This window comes from Octodon degus, unplaced genomic scaffold (genome assembly GCF_000260255.1).
Source record: "Octodon degus isolate 3935 unplaced genomic scaffold, OctDeg1.0 scaffold00049, whole genome shotgun sequence".
NCBI classification, from domain to species: domain Eukaryota; kingdom Metazoa; phylum Chordata; class Mammalia; order Rodentia; family Octodontidae; genus Octodon; species Octodon degus.
In genome coordinates, this window is record NW_004524625.1 from 1,588,337 (window position 1) to 1,601,296 (window position 12,960).

Here is a 12,960-nt window from a genome sequence, read left to right on the forward strand (position 1 = left end):
TATATATATATACCCACCCATACCTGTGTTTTAGTGGCACAATTTATAATAGCTAGACCTTGGAAGCAGTGTGTACGTCCAGCAACGTGTGAATGGATGAAGAAAATACAGTATTGTACACTGTGGAGTACTACTGTGCAGTAAAGAATGGTGGAGTTGAGCCATTTGTAGGAAAATGGTTCATCATGGTTAAAGTTAAGTGCACTTTAACATATTGCATGGTTTCTCTTCTTCGTGAAACCCAAAATATACAGAGCAAAATGAAGGACAGATAACAGGAAATAGAGAGGTGGGTCTTGGCAAGTGGGAAGGGGACTGAGAGATGGGAGAGTGTGACAGCATTAAGCTGTGTCATGTACCTGTACCAGCCCCCCCTGGGGAACGCAGCCATTGTGCCCTGTACACATGTGCCCATAAATACAAAGAATTGAAAAAAAATTAAATTGAAGGCTAGGGAGATGGCTCAGTGGAATAAGGGCTTCCCTGGCAAGCGCAAGGGCCTGAGTTCAATCCCCGGTTCTGAAAAAAAGAAAATTAAATTGAGCAAAAAAATTAAGTTGTACCATTTCGTGGTCTTCAGTATATTCACTGAATTGTACAAATGGCACCACAGTGTAATTTCAGAACATTTTTATAACTCCAAAAAGAAGATCCGTATCTATTAAGTCACCTCCACTTCCTCCCCAACTCTCCCATGCCTGGCATTCACTACTTACTTTCTGGCTATATTTGCCTATTCTGGACATTTCTTATAAGTGGAGTCATTTAATGTATAGTCTTTTATAACTGGCTTTCTTCATTTACTGTGTTTGCAAGATTCATTCATGTTGTAACAGGGACAAATTTTTGTTCCTGTTATTGCAGGCTTGAGTACTTTCTGATTTTTGTTTTGTTTTTGTTTTGCAGTGCTGGGTACTGAATGCAGGGCCTCTAGTATGTTAGGCAAACACACTACCACTGAGCTACACACTAGCCCAGGCTTGAGCACTTTTATCCATTCAGCCCATTTCTTTGATGAGTAAAGTAAGGCTCAAAATTTGTGGCCTAAGGTCACATAGCAAGAAAGCAAGATGAGGGGGACCAGACAGAAACCCAGCCCCTCATACCTGACCTGCAACTGTGGGTCAGGTACCTTCTAGGAGGTATAAATGGCTGAGAACCCCAGAGGGGAGCACCTCCGCTCCATCCCTGCCTTTACTGCGCTGTTGCGCCCCTCAAAGCCCTCTCCCTGCCGATGGGAGGCTGTGGGAATTGAGGACCCAAGTGGAGAATTCAGCCTGGGAACAGGACTTTGAGCTGGGATGGGCTTTCCTTTGTCTGAGAGCCAGCAGGCCTGCTTGGCAGGGGTTTCTCAGGAACATGATTGGTATCAGCGTGCTAAGGGGTGGCTGGGAGAAATCGATTGATGTTAAGTAATGCCATTAGTGGGGCTGGAAGGGGAGGGGTGGAATTGCCCCAGGTGGGTGTCATTTCTGAGTGCTTTCTGAGTGTCAGCTGCCCAGAGTCTGAGCCACACAGCTGTTCCCAGAACTCTGGATCCCCCTCTGAAGCACACCCAACAGCCTCCCAGTACTACTCTTGCTGTCCAGTGCTGGCCCCTGCAGATATGGTAATGAGCAGGCTGTCCCATGAGGGAGCCAAGGATGACCTCTTGGACACACACAATGCTCCTGTGTAAGGCTGGGCACATGCCGGGCTATGGGAGGGCTGTACCACCCTGGGACACAGGGATGTCTGTGGGCGTGGAGGACTTAACCAGATAAAGGATAGGAGTTCTGAAAAGGCCAGATGGGAGCTGTGGTGGGGGCCATCCTGGTCATGTGGCTGGTAAAAAATTTACTCCAAGCCAGGCATGGTAGCACATGCCTATAATCCTAGCACTCTGGGAGGGTCAGACAGGAAGATCACAAGCTCAAGCCCAGCTTGCCAGCTTGATAAATTTAGCAACTTAGTGTGACCCTGTGTCAAGATAAAAAAGGGGGGCTGGTCATACATCTCAGTAGAAAGGCCCTCAGTAGAGAGATTCTCACTCTGGGGAGTGGGAGGGGGGCACAAAATGAGGGAAAAAAGGAGGGGCAAGGAGGGAAAAGACATTCACTTCAGCAGCAGGGAAGAGTGTGTGGTAGAGTTGGCTGGAGGAGGGCAAAGCCCTAAGAAGGCTGGAGGAAGAGTAGAAGCAGGCTAGGCTGGTGAGGAGGGCTGACACTCCCTGGAGACAGCGGGCCACTGGCTGTCTCCAGTAGACTGGCCTTGGCAGCCCCTGGTAACTGAAGCCATGGGAGTGGGTAAAGGGCTCCCCTGGGAGAACACAGAAAGAGGTCTGCCTCCTGGGGAACCCCAACAGTTAGAGCAAGGATGAGCATTCACCTGGCAGAAGGAGGGTTCAGAGCCAGAGTCTGCAGGTCCTGGCTGAGGGGTGACCCCACAGTTCCCCTTCCCTCTTTCTGGACTGAAGTAGAATTTCCATTCCCAGTGGGCGTGATGAACTGACTGAGGAGGGTGGCAGAGGACACATGGGGATCAGTGCCAGGCCCCGGGAGACCTGGGAGAAGAAGTGGAGGTCAGGTAGCCTGGCTGGGGCTCCCGGAACTACACCTGCGGAGCCTGGTCCTTGTGGTGATGTGTTGTGTGTCCTTCAGTACATGCCACTGTGGCAACATTGTTACTTCCTTTGAAAGATAGACTGAGGCCTACAGAAGAGCCCAGAGTGGACCCTGCTACCCTGCCAATCAGTGCCCAGGGCAGGATGACTCCAGGTTCCTCCTTTCTGCCTGGGGATGGCAGTGGGCAGATGCGGTGGTTTGGAGGTGCAGAGTGAGAACTGGGGGCTTGGCTACAGCTCTGGCCTTCTACCTGCTCCTGAAGGCTGAGAACCTAGGAATACACACACAGACACGCAAAGCTCCCTGAGTTTTGTGGAGTTTGGAAAGCTCAGTGCTTTCCAAACTCAGCCCCCTTGCCCATGCCACGCTTCCCCTATAGGAGCTGAGTGCAGCAGCATCCCCACTCCACACGGTCCTGGGCCCTGCCTGGCCTTGGTCTGGCTCAGCCCCCCACCCAACTGTACTGCACATGTCTCTTGGGGAGCCACTGGAGCAGACAGCCCTAGACAGTTGCCAGCAATTACTAGGCTCCTGGTCACTCTGTATTCCCTGCAAGCCCCTGATGTACCCTTCCCTGGCCCTGGAGGCTATAATCTGTGGCTGGTTGGCATTTGGTGGGGTTATGGAGGGAGGGAGTGGGGGATAGGCAGATGCCCTGGGTGAGTCCCAGAGATGGGAGTCATGAGCAGGCCTAGAGCCCAGCAGGCCCATGTGGAGTGTGTGGCATCTCAAGAACTCAGCTCCCAGGCCTCAGCTTGACACTGCCTTCAGGAAGCAGGCCCTCCCCTTCCTGATACCACAGAGGTGTCCTTGGGCTCCGTTTCCTGTGGCCATTGCCACCCAGCTCAGGGGCCTTGAAGCCTGCTGGCTGCAGTAGCTGGCTGGCATCTCCTCCACAGGGCCAGACAGCAAGTATTTGGAGCTTTGTGTGCCATATGGTCTCTGTGGCAGCTACTCAACTCCACAGTTCTAGTTAAAGCAAATAAGACAGAAATGACTGACTGTGGTTGTGTCCAATAAAGCGTTATTTAATCGACTTTCATATAATTTCCCTGTGTCACAGATATTCTTGTTTTGATTTTGTCTCTCAGCTATTTAAAAATGTAAAAACCATCTTTAACTTTCAAGCTGTACAAAAATACAGGCTGTAGGTTGGATTTGGCAAACCTATGGGTTATAGTTCCCCAGCCCCTGCGTAAAGCAAGGCCTCAGAGTGTGAATTCTGGGTCTGCTGTGTTGTAACCTTTTAAGTGGCTACATCTTTCTGTGGTTCAGCTTCTGTGTGTGTGCGCGTTACTAAGGATCAAACCCACAAGCACTCTACCACTGAGCTACAACTGTAGTCTTTTAATTTTTACTTGGAGACAGGGTCACTAAGTTGCCCATGTAGGACTCGAACTTTATCCTTTCCTGCCTCAGCATCCCTCAGTGCTGCGATTGCATTTTTGTTCTGCTTTGCCCAACATGAGCTTCAGATTTTTCATCTGGAAAATGAAGAGGATAAAGAAAATACTTTGGGAACAGAAAATGATATTGCCATTTTGGAAAATAGTTTGGCACTTCCTCAAAATGTCAAGTTATAAGAGTTACCATATGACCCAACAGATCCACCACAAAGAGTGTACTCAGGAAAAATGAAAAGATATATCTACACAAAACCGCATTTGGAGCAGTGTTATTCATAACAGCGAAAAAGTACACAGCCCAGAATGTCCTCAGCTGATGAATGGATAAACGAAATGTGGGATGTACTTACAATTGAATTACTATTTGGTCATCAAAGGAATGAAGTGTGGCACCTGCCACAGTCTGGATTATCTTTGCAAACAGATTGCTAAGTGAAAGAAGCAGTACACAGAAGGCCACGTACCCCATGATTCCAGTATATGACATTGCTAGACTAGGCCCATCTGCAGAGACACAAAGTGGCCTTGTGGCTGCCGGAGCCTGAAGGGTGGCCTGGGCAGGGTATGGGGTTTTTGTTGGGCTGATGGAGATATTTTGGAATTAAGCAGTGATAATGGTATATGATTGTGAATGTACTAAAAATTGAATATATTAAAAACTGTAAAAAGAAAACTGTAGCTTCTAAAAGGGTGAGCTTTATGGCGTATGAGTTATTTCTCAAAAATAATATTAATGTTTCCTTCCTAAGGTTGTGTTTCGGTATATGTGCTGCCGAAGCGAGCACTAAGGCTGTGTTTTGGTAACGTTAATGCTGGGAAATCACCTGGAATGGTCCTTGCCACCCCCTTACTAGCCTGGGAAGCCATGAGATCTGTCCTCTTTCCATTGTCTCCGGGACCCAGGACAGGACCAGGGCTTGAGCGCTTCTACAACACGAAATCTTCTTCACAATAACTACCTCACAGGTGTGAGTCCCCTAGGCTGATCCCACCCAGCCATGGGAGCCAGTCACCTGGCTGGTCTCCAGGGTACCCAGCAGGGCTGGGACAGCAGCAGTTCGCCCCTTAGACAATTCCCACTGCCCCCCATGGCCCCACTACGTGGGGCTACCAGGCCTGGAGACTGAACACCTCAGGCCTGGAGCAGATGTCCAATTCCACTGCCCATGGCTGTGCAACAGCAGCCCAGGACCCCCCTTTGTTCTCTGAGCTTCAGTTTGTTCAGCTGTCAGATGGGTTTGGGACATGACACCTGCCATGTCAGGTGGTTGAGACAATGAGGGAGGACAAAAAACCATAAAGCATTTGCCCAGTGCCTGCTGTGTTTTATATGCTCGGTGCACGTAGCTTTTATGATAATATGTCTTACAATATTTCTTTTGAAAGTCTACCATAGCTAGGCACTGCTCCGGTTACAGAGATACAGCAGAGAATCAGACAGAAATCTTTGCCTTCCTAAAACATGATGGGGTAGGCAGAGAAGAAACAAAAGAAAAATAAATTATGCTTAAAAACATGATTGAGAAAATAAAACACAATGTGGAAGGCAGCTTAGAGAATGTGGGAAGAGGTTCCAGTTTTATAGAAGTTATTGGAGAAAGAGTTCTTGAAAAAGGTCATTTAAGCAAAAACTTGGGGGAATGAGGGAGCCATGCAGGTTTTTTGGGGAAGAGCATCCAGACAGAGGAAGCAGCGCGGGCTAGGCAAGTGCAAGCGACAGGGAAGAGGCCAGGTCAACTGGAAGGAATGAGTAGGAGGACGTGGTCATGTGCAGAGGGCAGGGGCAGGCTTTGGGACCTGCAAGGGTGGCCCTGGTGCCACGCAAGACAGGATCTCTCCAGGGCTTTGAGGAGATGCTGACACACATGGACTTAGACTTCAGGGGCACGGGTAAGGCGGGGTCTCACTCCTTGCCCTTTCCCCGCCTTACACTTCTGTGCTTCCTCTGCAGGACCAGCTGGGGGCCTCCATGGGTGCTTGAGAGCCGGGCACCAGGGCTGCGGGACGAGCATGGTGAGACACCAGCCCCTGCAGTACTATGAGCCACAGCTGTGCCTCTCGTGCCTCACAGGCATCTACGGCTGCCGCTGGAAGCGCTACCAGCGCTCGCATGATGACACCACACCGGTGAGCTACCCAGGGATGGAGTCCGAGGGGCCCTGTGGGTGCCAGCAAACCCACAGGCCAGGGAGGTGGCCAGGAGCTGACTCCGCTGGGGGGCTCTGGATAGGCTGAGGGCCCTTCAGGGCTTCAGTCCCCGCCCCCCCCCCTTTTTTTTTGGCGGAACCGGGGATTGAACTTAGGCCCTTGTGTTTGCCAGGGAAGTGCCTATTCCACTGAGCCATCTCCCCAGCCTGTTTCCCCCTCTTCACAATGGGGCTGTGCTATTTCCTGAATGTGCAAGGCCAGGTGGGCAGCGGAGGAATCCATGCCATCGTGGATGTGGCTGGTGGCTGACTCCTTTTCCATGTGCTGGGACACTCCAGTGGTCTGGAGGCTCACCCCAGAAAGGCTCACCCCAAGGTGAGCAGAAGCTCCAAGCTTCCAGACATGGCACATCCAGAAGGGCAGGTGGCAGGGGCTGGAGGGTGAGGCAGGGGGCCTGGTCATCTTGGAGCCTAGGAACCAGCAGGGCTATGGCCTGGTGACAGGGCCCCGTCACCTGACCACCCGCCTGCCAGAGCTGGCCGCAGGTAGGTGTGAGTGGACAAAAAAGGCCTCTTTCATGGCTGGGCTCCCCAGCTAGCCCCGAGCTGCACTCCCATCCCTGGGGCACCATCAGCTGGTGGATCAAGTTTCTTCTCTGAAGGAACCCAATTCCTGTGTGGCGTTTATCTAAAAGCTTTGCTGCCTGGAGAACAACTTTGCTCCTCTCTCCAGCTTGTCTGAACAAAGAAGCCAGCCTCCCAATTCGGCTATCTCCCGCACTTGCTGGAGAGGCCAAGGACGGGCACGACTGAGGTCAGAAGCTAAGTAGGCCAAGCTGTCTGGGCCGAGACATCAGGTAGCTCATCTGCCTGACCCCTGTCTTCTGTGTACTGGTGAGGGGTGGAGCGCTAGACTGAGTCAGGGGCTGGGGCTCATGGTCCCTATGTGATGGGATGCAGAGAACCCCAGGGCAAGCACCAGGCCGATTCCCTGCCACCTGCTCATTCTCAGCACTGAGGAAGCAGCAAGGCCAGACTTAGCCAAGGTAGGAGTCCAGTCTCCCCACCCTGGCCCCAGCCTGGGATGGCCTCCAGGGTGACAGCACACCCTGTGAAGTGACCAGCATGGTGCCAGCCCTGACCGGCCGCCATGAGTCATTCTAGCTGCCTGAGCCTCAACTTCTCCATCTCACCTTCTCCAATGGAAGAGGGTTGGGTTAATGACTTCAGAATCCTAGGCCCACACAGGTGCTGTCCACTTCAGTAGGCCCATGACCCTAGGGAGACAGAAACCAGGGAAGGTAGTGACTAAGGCAGGGTCATAGGGTCGGGACCGACAGAGCGCAGGTTGGCCTCAGGGTGTGAGTCCAACCATTTTTAGGGTAGATGGGGATGGAATGACAGCTGAGGCAGGGGCGGGGGGGGGGGAATGCTGACAGCATCCAGGCAGAAAGCTCTGGAGCCATGGGTCAGACCCTGGAGGGAGGGAAGTGTGTGTTGTGGGTAGCGTCCCTTGTCCCTCGGTGGGACGAAGCCAGCCTGTCAGCCCCTGAAGGTAGACAGTCTTGACTTGTCAGTGATCAGCACAGGGCTCTGTGTGGAAGAAGTGTGGGGGTCATGACTGGGAATAGACTGGGGTTGCCAGGGGCCAAGGCTGCAGGAGCAGTGGGGGCCAAGAGCCAGGTGGACTGGGAAGGAGAACATGGCACCTCCTCTGGAGGGGCTGAGCTCACCTCAGGTGACCCTACCCAGCATGCAGCTGAGGATGAGCAGCCTCACACGCCCAGCTCTCCTCCCGTGCTGGCTCACACATCTCTTCTCTTCTTCTCTCCCTTCCCCCACCACAGCTGGGCCAGGACAGGAGGGGGCACAGTGAAGGGAAAAACAACAGCCTGCCCATGTCTCAAGGACAGAGTGGCAGAGTGGGGTCTCCATGACTCCCGCTGACTCCCGCTGAGCAGACATAGGCCACTCTGAGCTGGGGAGTCGTGGGAGGGAGAGACCACCTAGGCCAGGGGCCTCTCCATGCTGTACCCCCCATCCCCACAGTCCCTGGCCCTCACCTGTGAATAGGGCTCAGGAGCACGTGGGGTCACAGAGGCGGTTCTGCTCATCCTCAGGTTGGAAGACACAGGGGAGTTGTGGTAAAAGTAAACCAAGTGCCCACTAGCATGGAGGTTGCTCTGGGTGGGGCTTAATTGTGTGCCCACTTCCTGAAGGGAGAAGTCCAGCCTTGGCGGTCCAGACAGATCTGTAGCAGGAGCCACTGAGGATGGAGGCTGGGAGAGCTGGGTGTGTCGCGGAGATGGGTGTGAGTGGATGAGACCTGGCTGAAGGGGAAGAGAGGCGCTGGGCTGGAGGGGAGCTTGGAACGCGCTGGTGGAAAAGGAGTCCAGTGTGGGGCCTGGCAGGCTGTACTGGGAGGCCAGGCTGGGACCCCTTGGAGAGGTCCTGGGTAGGAGCCAGCTTGGAGGCAGAAGTAGACCCTACAGAACTGTGAAGGGGACAGAGCTCGGAAGGTGCCCTTTCCCTCAGGCCCCTCCTTCCTGCCTCAAATACTTCTACATCCCCAGTAGGCACACGGGACTCCCCTCAAAAAAAAAAAAAAAAACCAGAAACTGGGGAGCAAAGGTGAGGTGACCTCTTCACCTACCCCTGTGCTGAGGGACTAGGGCACCGGCGACAGCCAGCAGGAGGCCCAGTCACTCGGCAGCAAGGAAGAGGAAGCGAGGCTTTTTATAACTGCAGATAATTAATCGTTGTTGTCTGTGACTCATTACTCTAATACTGCCAATTAAGGCCCTGGTAGGACAGAAGGCTGTTCTCAGGCTCTCCCCAAGGGGCCCCCTGAAGACTGGGTCTGCGGGTGGCAGCACAGGGTCAAACCAGCTGCCCCACAGGGGAGGGAGCTAGGTTAGGAGGGGAAGGAGCTAGGTTAGGTGCAGGAACTAAGGCACAGAAGCAGCAGCCAGGCAGTCAGCTCTTCTGGGCTTGTTTTATTTCTCTGGTGCGTTTGTCCTTTGAAGGCTGCTACAAGCTTCACTGAGCCCCTCCCTCTCATAGCTGGGCCTCTGAGAAGGGTGATTTATTTAGCCCAAGAGGGGCTGAAGGCCCAGCCTGCACCACCTCTGCTCAGGGTCCGCCCCAGCCCGTGTGCTCTCTTCTGTTCCATGCCAAATGGTCTCGTTTGAGGTGCCCTGGTTACTTATGCAATCAACTAATCTCTCCTGACACCCGCTCTGGGGTCACAGGTGTCTCTGGTCCTCTCCCACCACCATTTGAAGGGCTCACAGGCTGGTGGGGTATAGACAGGAACTGACACACGCAGACCACACAGGGTGATCACCCGGGGAAGCCCCAGCTCCAGGGAGGGGGTGCGCGGGGAGGGGCAGCTGTGTGTGTGGGAGTGGCTGGTGTTTGGGAACTGGAAGTAATTCAGCCCCAGCGGCCAGGCCTGAGGAGGGGGATGGGTGTGGCCCGAGGTCTTCCCCTTGGTGCGGTGCTGAGCTGGTTGGGCTTCTGCCTGGCTAGTGGCAGAGCCTGTCAGACTTGAACTTACAGGGAGCGGTGATGACCTGGTGGAGAGCCTCTGGGGGCCCTTGGGTGGCAGTGGGGAGGGCCAGGGAGCCAGGTGAGAGGGGCTGGGGCCTCAAGGCGAGAGTTCCCGAGTGTAGGCAAGGGGAGAGATGCAGGGACATCCAGAAGCTCTAATCAACAGACGGGCTGGGGATGGAGAGGAAAGAAAGAAGTCTCCCAGGCTGGCACATGTCAGCCCATAATTTCAGCCTGGGTAGCTGGAGGCCATCCTGGAAACAGGAACCCATGCTGGGCCCAGAAGGGAGTGGCGTCCAGGAAGAACACCCCGCAGTGTGGGCGGGGCAGATAGCAAACTGCCCCTCACCTCGCTCTGAGGGTGGGATCATGGGAGTCCTGCCACAGGGTCTCCGAGCTTCCACCCATCCAGGATGATGCACCCTTCCTAGCAATGCTTTTGAGCCCACCGGTCCCCCTCCCTAGACTGAGTTTCCCTCTCCTCTGTGCCTGTTTCCTCATGACTCTCACTCCCTACCAGCACAGGCCAAGCCTCCTTCCTTGCCCTTTGCTGTCCCCCCTCGCCCTTCCTCTCCCCTGGCTCTCACAGCCCTCTGGGCCTGTGCTGGCATGGTGACTAGGATTGTTTGTATCTCCACCAGACTCAGAAGTGTTTTGAGGCCCTCTGCAGGGTGGGCCACACCCTGGGAAGCATGATGGAGCAGCTGAGTGGAGAGGAGGCGGGTTAGGAAAGGCGGCTGCCACCTGCAGTAGGGAGCCAGGGCCCCGAAAGCTCTTGGGTGTGGTGGCCTGGGCAAGGCAGGGGTCTGTATAGCTGTGCAGATGGGTGCCCCTGGCAGCAGTTGGCAGAGGCACTGACAGCTGATGGGACCTATCTGGCTGCCCTTAGAGATGGGATTGGGCTTGCAGGTGGGCGGGGAGGTGTGAATTTCCCAGCCAGCCCCTTCCATCGTTTCTGTCCTACCAGCTTGTGAGTGGGATGAAGGGCAGAGAAGAGTAGATGTTCTTCAAATTAGGCCAGGCATGGTGATAAAGCTGCCTTTGAAATGGACGCCAGGGAGAGCCTGGATTCAGCCCAGTGCAACTGGGTGCTGCTGGCCAAGGAAGCTGCAGCCGGAACCAAGCCCTACCTTCCCAGGGCTGGTGTGGAACTCTGGATGAGGATGTGCCCCTGGCCTTACACAAGAAGAGACCATTGTCTCAAGCTGGAGGAGAAACTTGCCTTCTCTCACCAGCTCTCTCAGGTGCTTTGGGAAAAGAGAACCACTGGGGGAAAGGGCGGAGCCTCTGGGCTTCAATTCCCCTTTTAAGATTCACAGGTCCCGCCTGGCAGGGCCCCTGTGAGGAGAAAGCTGGAGGCGATCCTCTGCTTGCATTAGATGGCTTCAGAGCCACCTGTGGCAGCCCAGGCTTTGTGGCTACAGTCAAGCCAGGCTGTTGAGGGCCTTGGGAACTCCACATCCCACTTAACTTCTCAGGTGGTACAGACAGCCCTTGGCACAGCCTTGGCACACCCAGGTGGCAGCTTGTTGGTGACATGGAACAATGGTTAGGGAGCTCTCATGAGCATCAGCAGGGCCCGTGGCCCCCACCGTGGGAGCTGGGATGCCGGCTAAGAGTTCTGGGTGGTTCTTTCTAGGGCCCTCCACTCTCCCTGCATGGCTCTCCAAGGAATGGGTGGGAGAGGCAGGCAGCTCCAGGCTGCGCCTGATTTCATCCTCTTCCCTAATGAGCCGCTCTGAGTGCACCCCAGCAGGAGCAGGGGCAGACAGAGGCCTAATTGCCAGGCATTCTGTAGCCCGGAGAAATCAATCCAGCCTCTTAGCCTGCCAGGAGCTGGCAGGGGTGGGGATTCTAATAATCCCTTTCCTGGTTTGGCCCTAATGCTGCAACATACCTCAAACCTTCCTGGGCCGCCCCTCCCCCAAATCTCCTGAGCCAGGGCCAGGGTAATCCTTCCAGGACCTGCCCATCACGCCCTTCCCAGCCCTCATTTCCTAGACCTTTCCTATGCACTGGCTCCTCCCTCTAGAACTTGGTGAGTGAGGGCTGGGCTGGCAGTTGGAGCTGGGGTATCTAAGGATCAGTCCGGAGGTGGCAGACTGCATGTGTCAGCACCCCTCAGACCTCCCTGCCAGTCTCTGCCCAGACAGGCTGTGCCAAGGGCACAGCTGGGCTCTGGGGCCCCAAAGCAAGGCCGGGACCACAAAGGAGGCACTGGGGGTGGCACTGGGCAGGGCCCGCACACAGGGCAAGGCGGCCTTGCATAGAATGGGAGTCCTGGAACGGAAGCTGTGGACATCTGAGCACTCACTGTGGTAAACAGACGGGGACAGTATTGCAAGTGTCACCGGTGCAGGGATAACTGAAGCATCCATGTGGCAAAACTAAAATTAGGCTCTGCCTCTTACCTCACACCAAGATAAATTCCAGATGGATGAAGAAGTATTTTTTCTTTTTACTATTTTTAAACGTTTTCTGTACTTAGAAAGCACGCATTTATTGAGCGGATTTGAACAGCTTGCGATGATATAAAGTGAAAACAAATTCTAGGTTTTGAGCTTTAGAGACCAGGTTTTCAAGCCCCTCTCCATGCACCTGCTGTGCAGATGCAGCTGTGAGGGCGGAGGGAGCAGCCACAGAGCAAAGGGTAGAAAGGAGGTCGGGACTCGAACAGGGCACCCGTGTGAGCTCTGATCATAGCCACCTGCCTTAAGGCCAGGACCAAAGTCAGAACCAGCGAAGGAAGTCAAGTGTGGTAGTGCATGCTTGTCATCTCCCTCTCGGAGGCCGAGGCAGGAAGACTGAAAGTTTGAGCCCAGTCCGACCCTGTCTCAAAATTAAAAGCTAAAAATTCTTGGGGATGGAGTTCAGTGTAAATGCCCTGGGTTCGATCCCCAGTACTGCAAAAAAGAAGCAAACAACCCAAAAACCCTGGGCCTGGTGGCATAGGCCTATAATCTCTATACTGTGGGAGGCTAAGACAGGAGGATTATAGATAACAGATCCAGCTTAGTTACTTATCAATACCCCATCCCTGGGTTCAATCCCCGGGCTGCCGTGCGGACCCCACCCCCGGCACGCTGAGACTGCAATTGAGACTGGGCATGGTGGCAAGTGCCTGTAATCCCATCTTTTGGGAGACTGTAAACAGGTGGATCACTATGAGTCTGATCTAGTAGTGAGACCCTGAATACTCTGTAGACCCTTCCCTAAAAGAGAGAGAGAGAGAGAGAGAGAGAGAGAGAGAGA

General features: G+C 54.0%; 1 protein-coding gene across 5 annotated transcripts in view; it reads left to right on the forward strand.

The window, feature by feature from the left end:
- The window catches only part of Gdpd5 (glycerophosphodiester phosphodiesterase domain containing 5), a 94,332-nt gene that overhangs the window by 48,830 nt on the left and 32,542 nt on the right, over positions 1–12,960 (forward strand). For all 5 annotated transcript variants that reach the window (XM_023716673.1, XM_023716672.1, XM_023716676.1 and 2 more), the window contains one exon: positions 5,961–6,136. In XM_023716673.1, coding sequence (XP_023572441.1) covers positions 6,020–6,136 — 117 coding nt within the window. In that variant the 5' untranslated portion in view covers positions 5,961–6,019. The remainder of the gene's footprint in view (positions 1–5,960; positions 6,137–12,960) is intronic.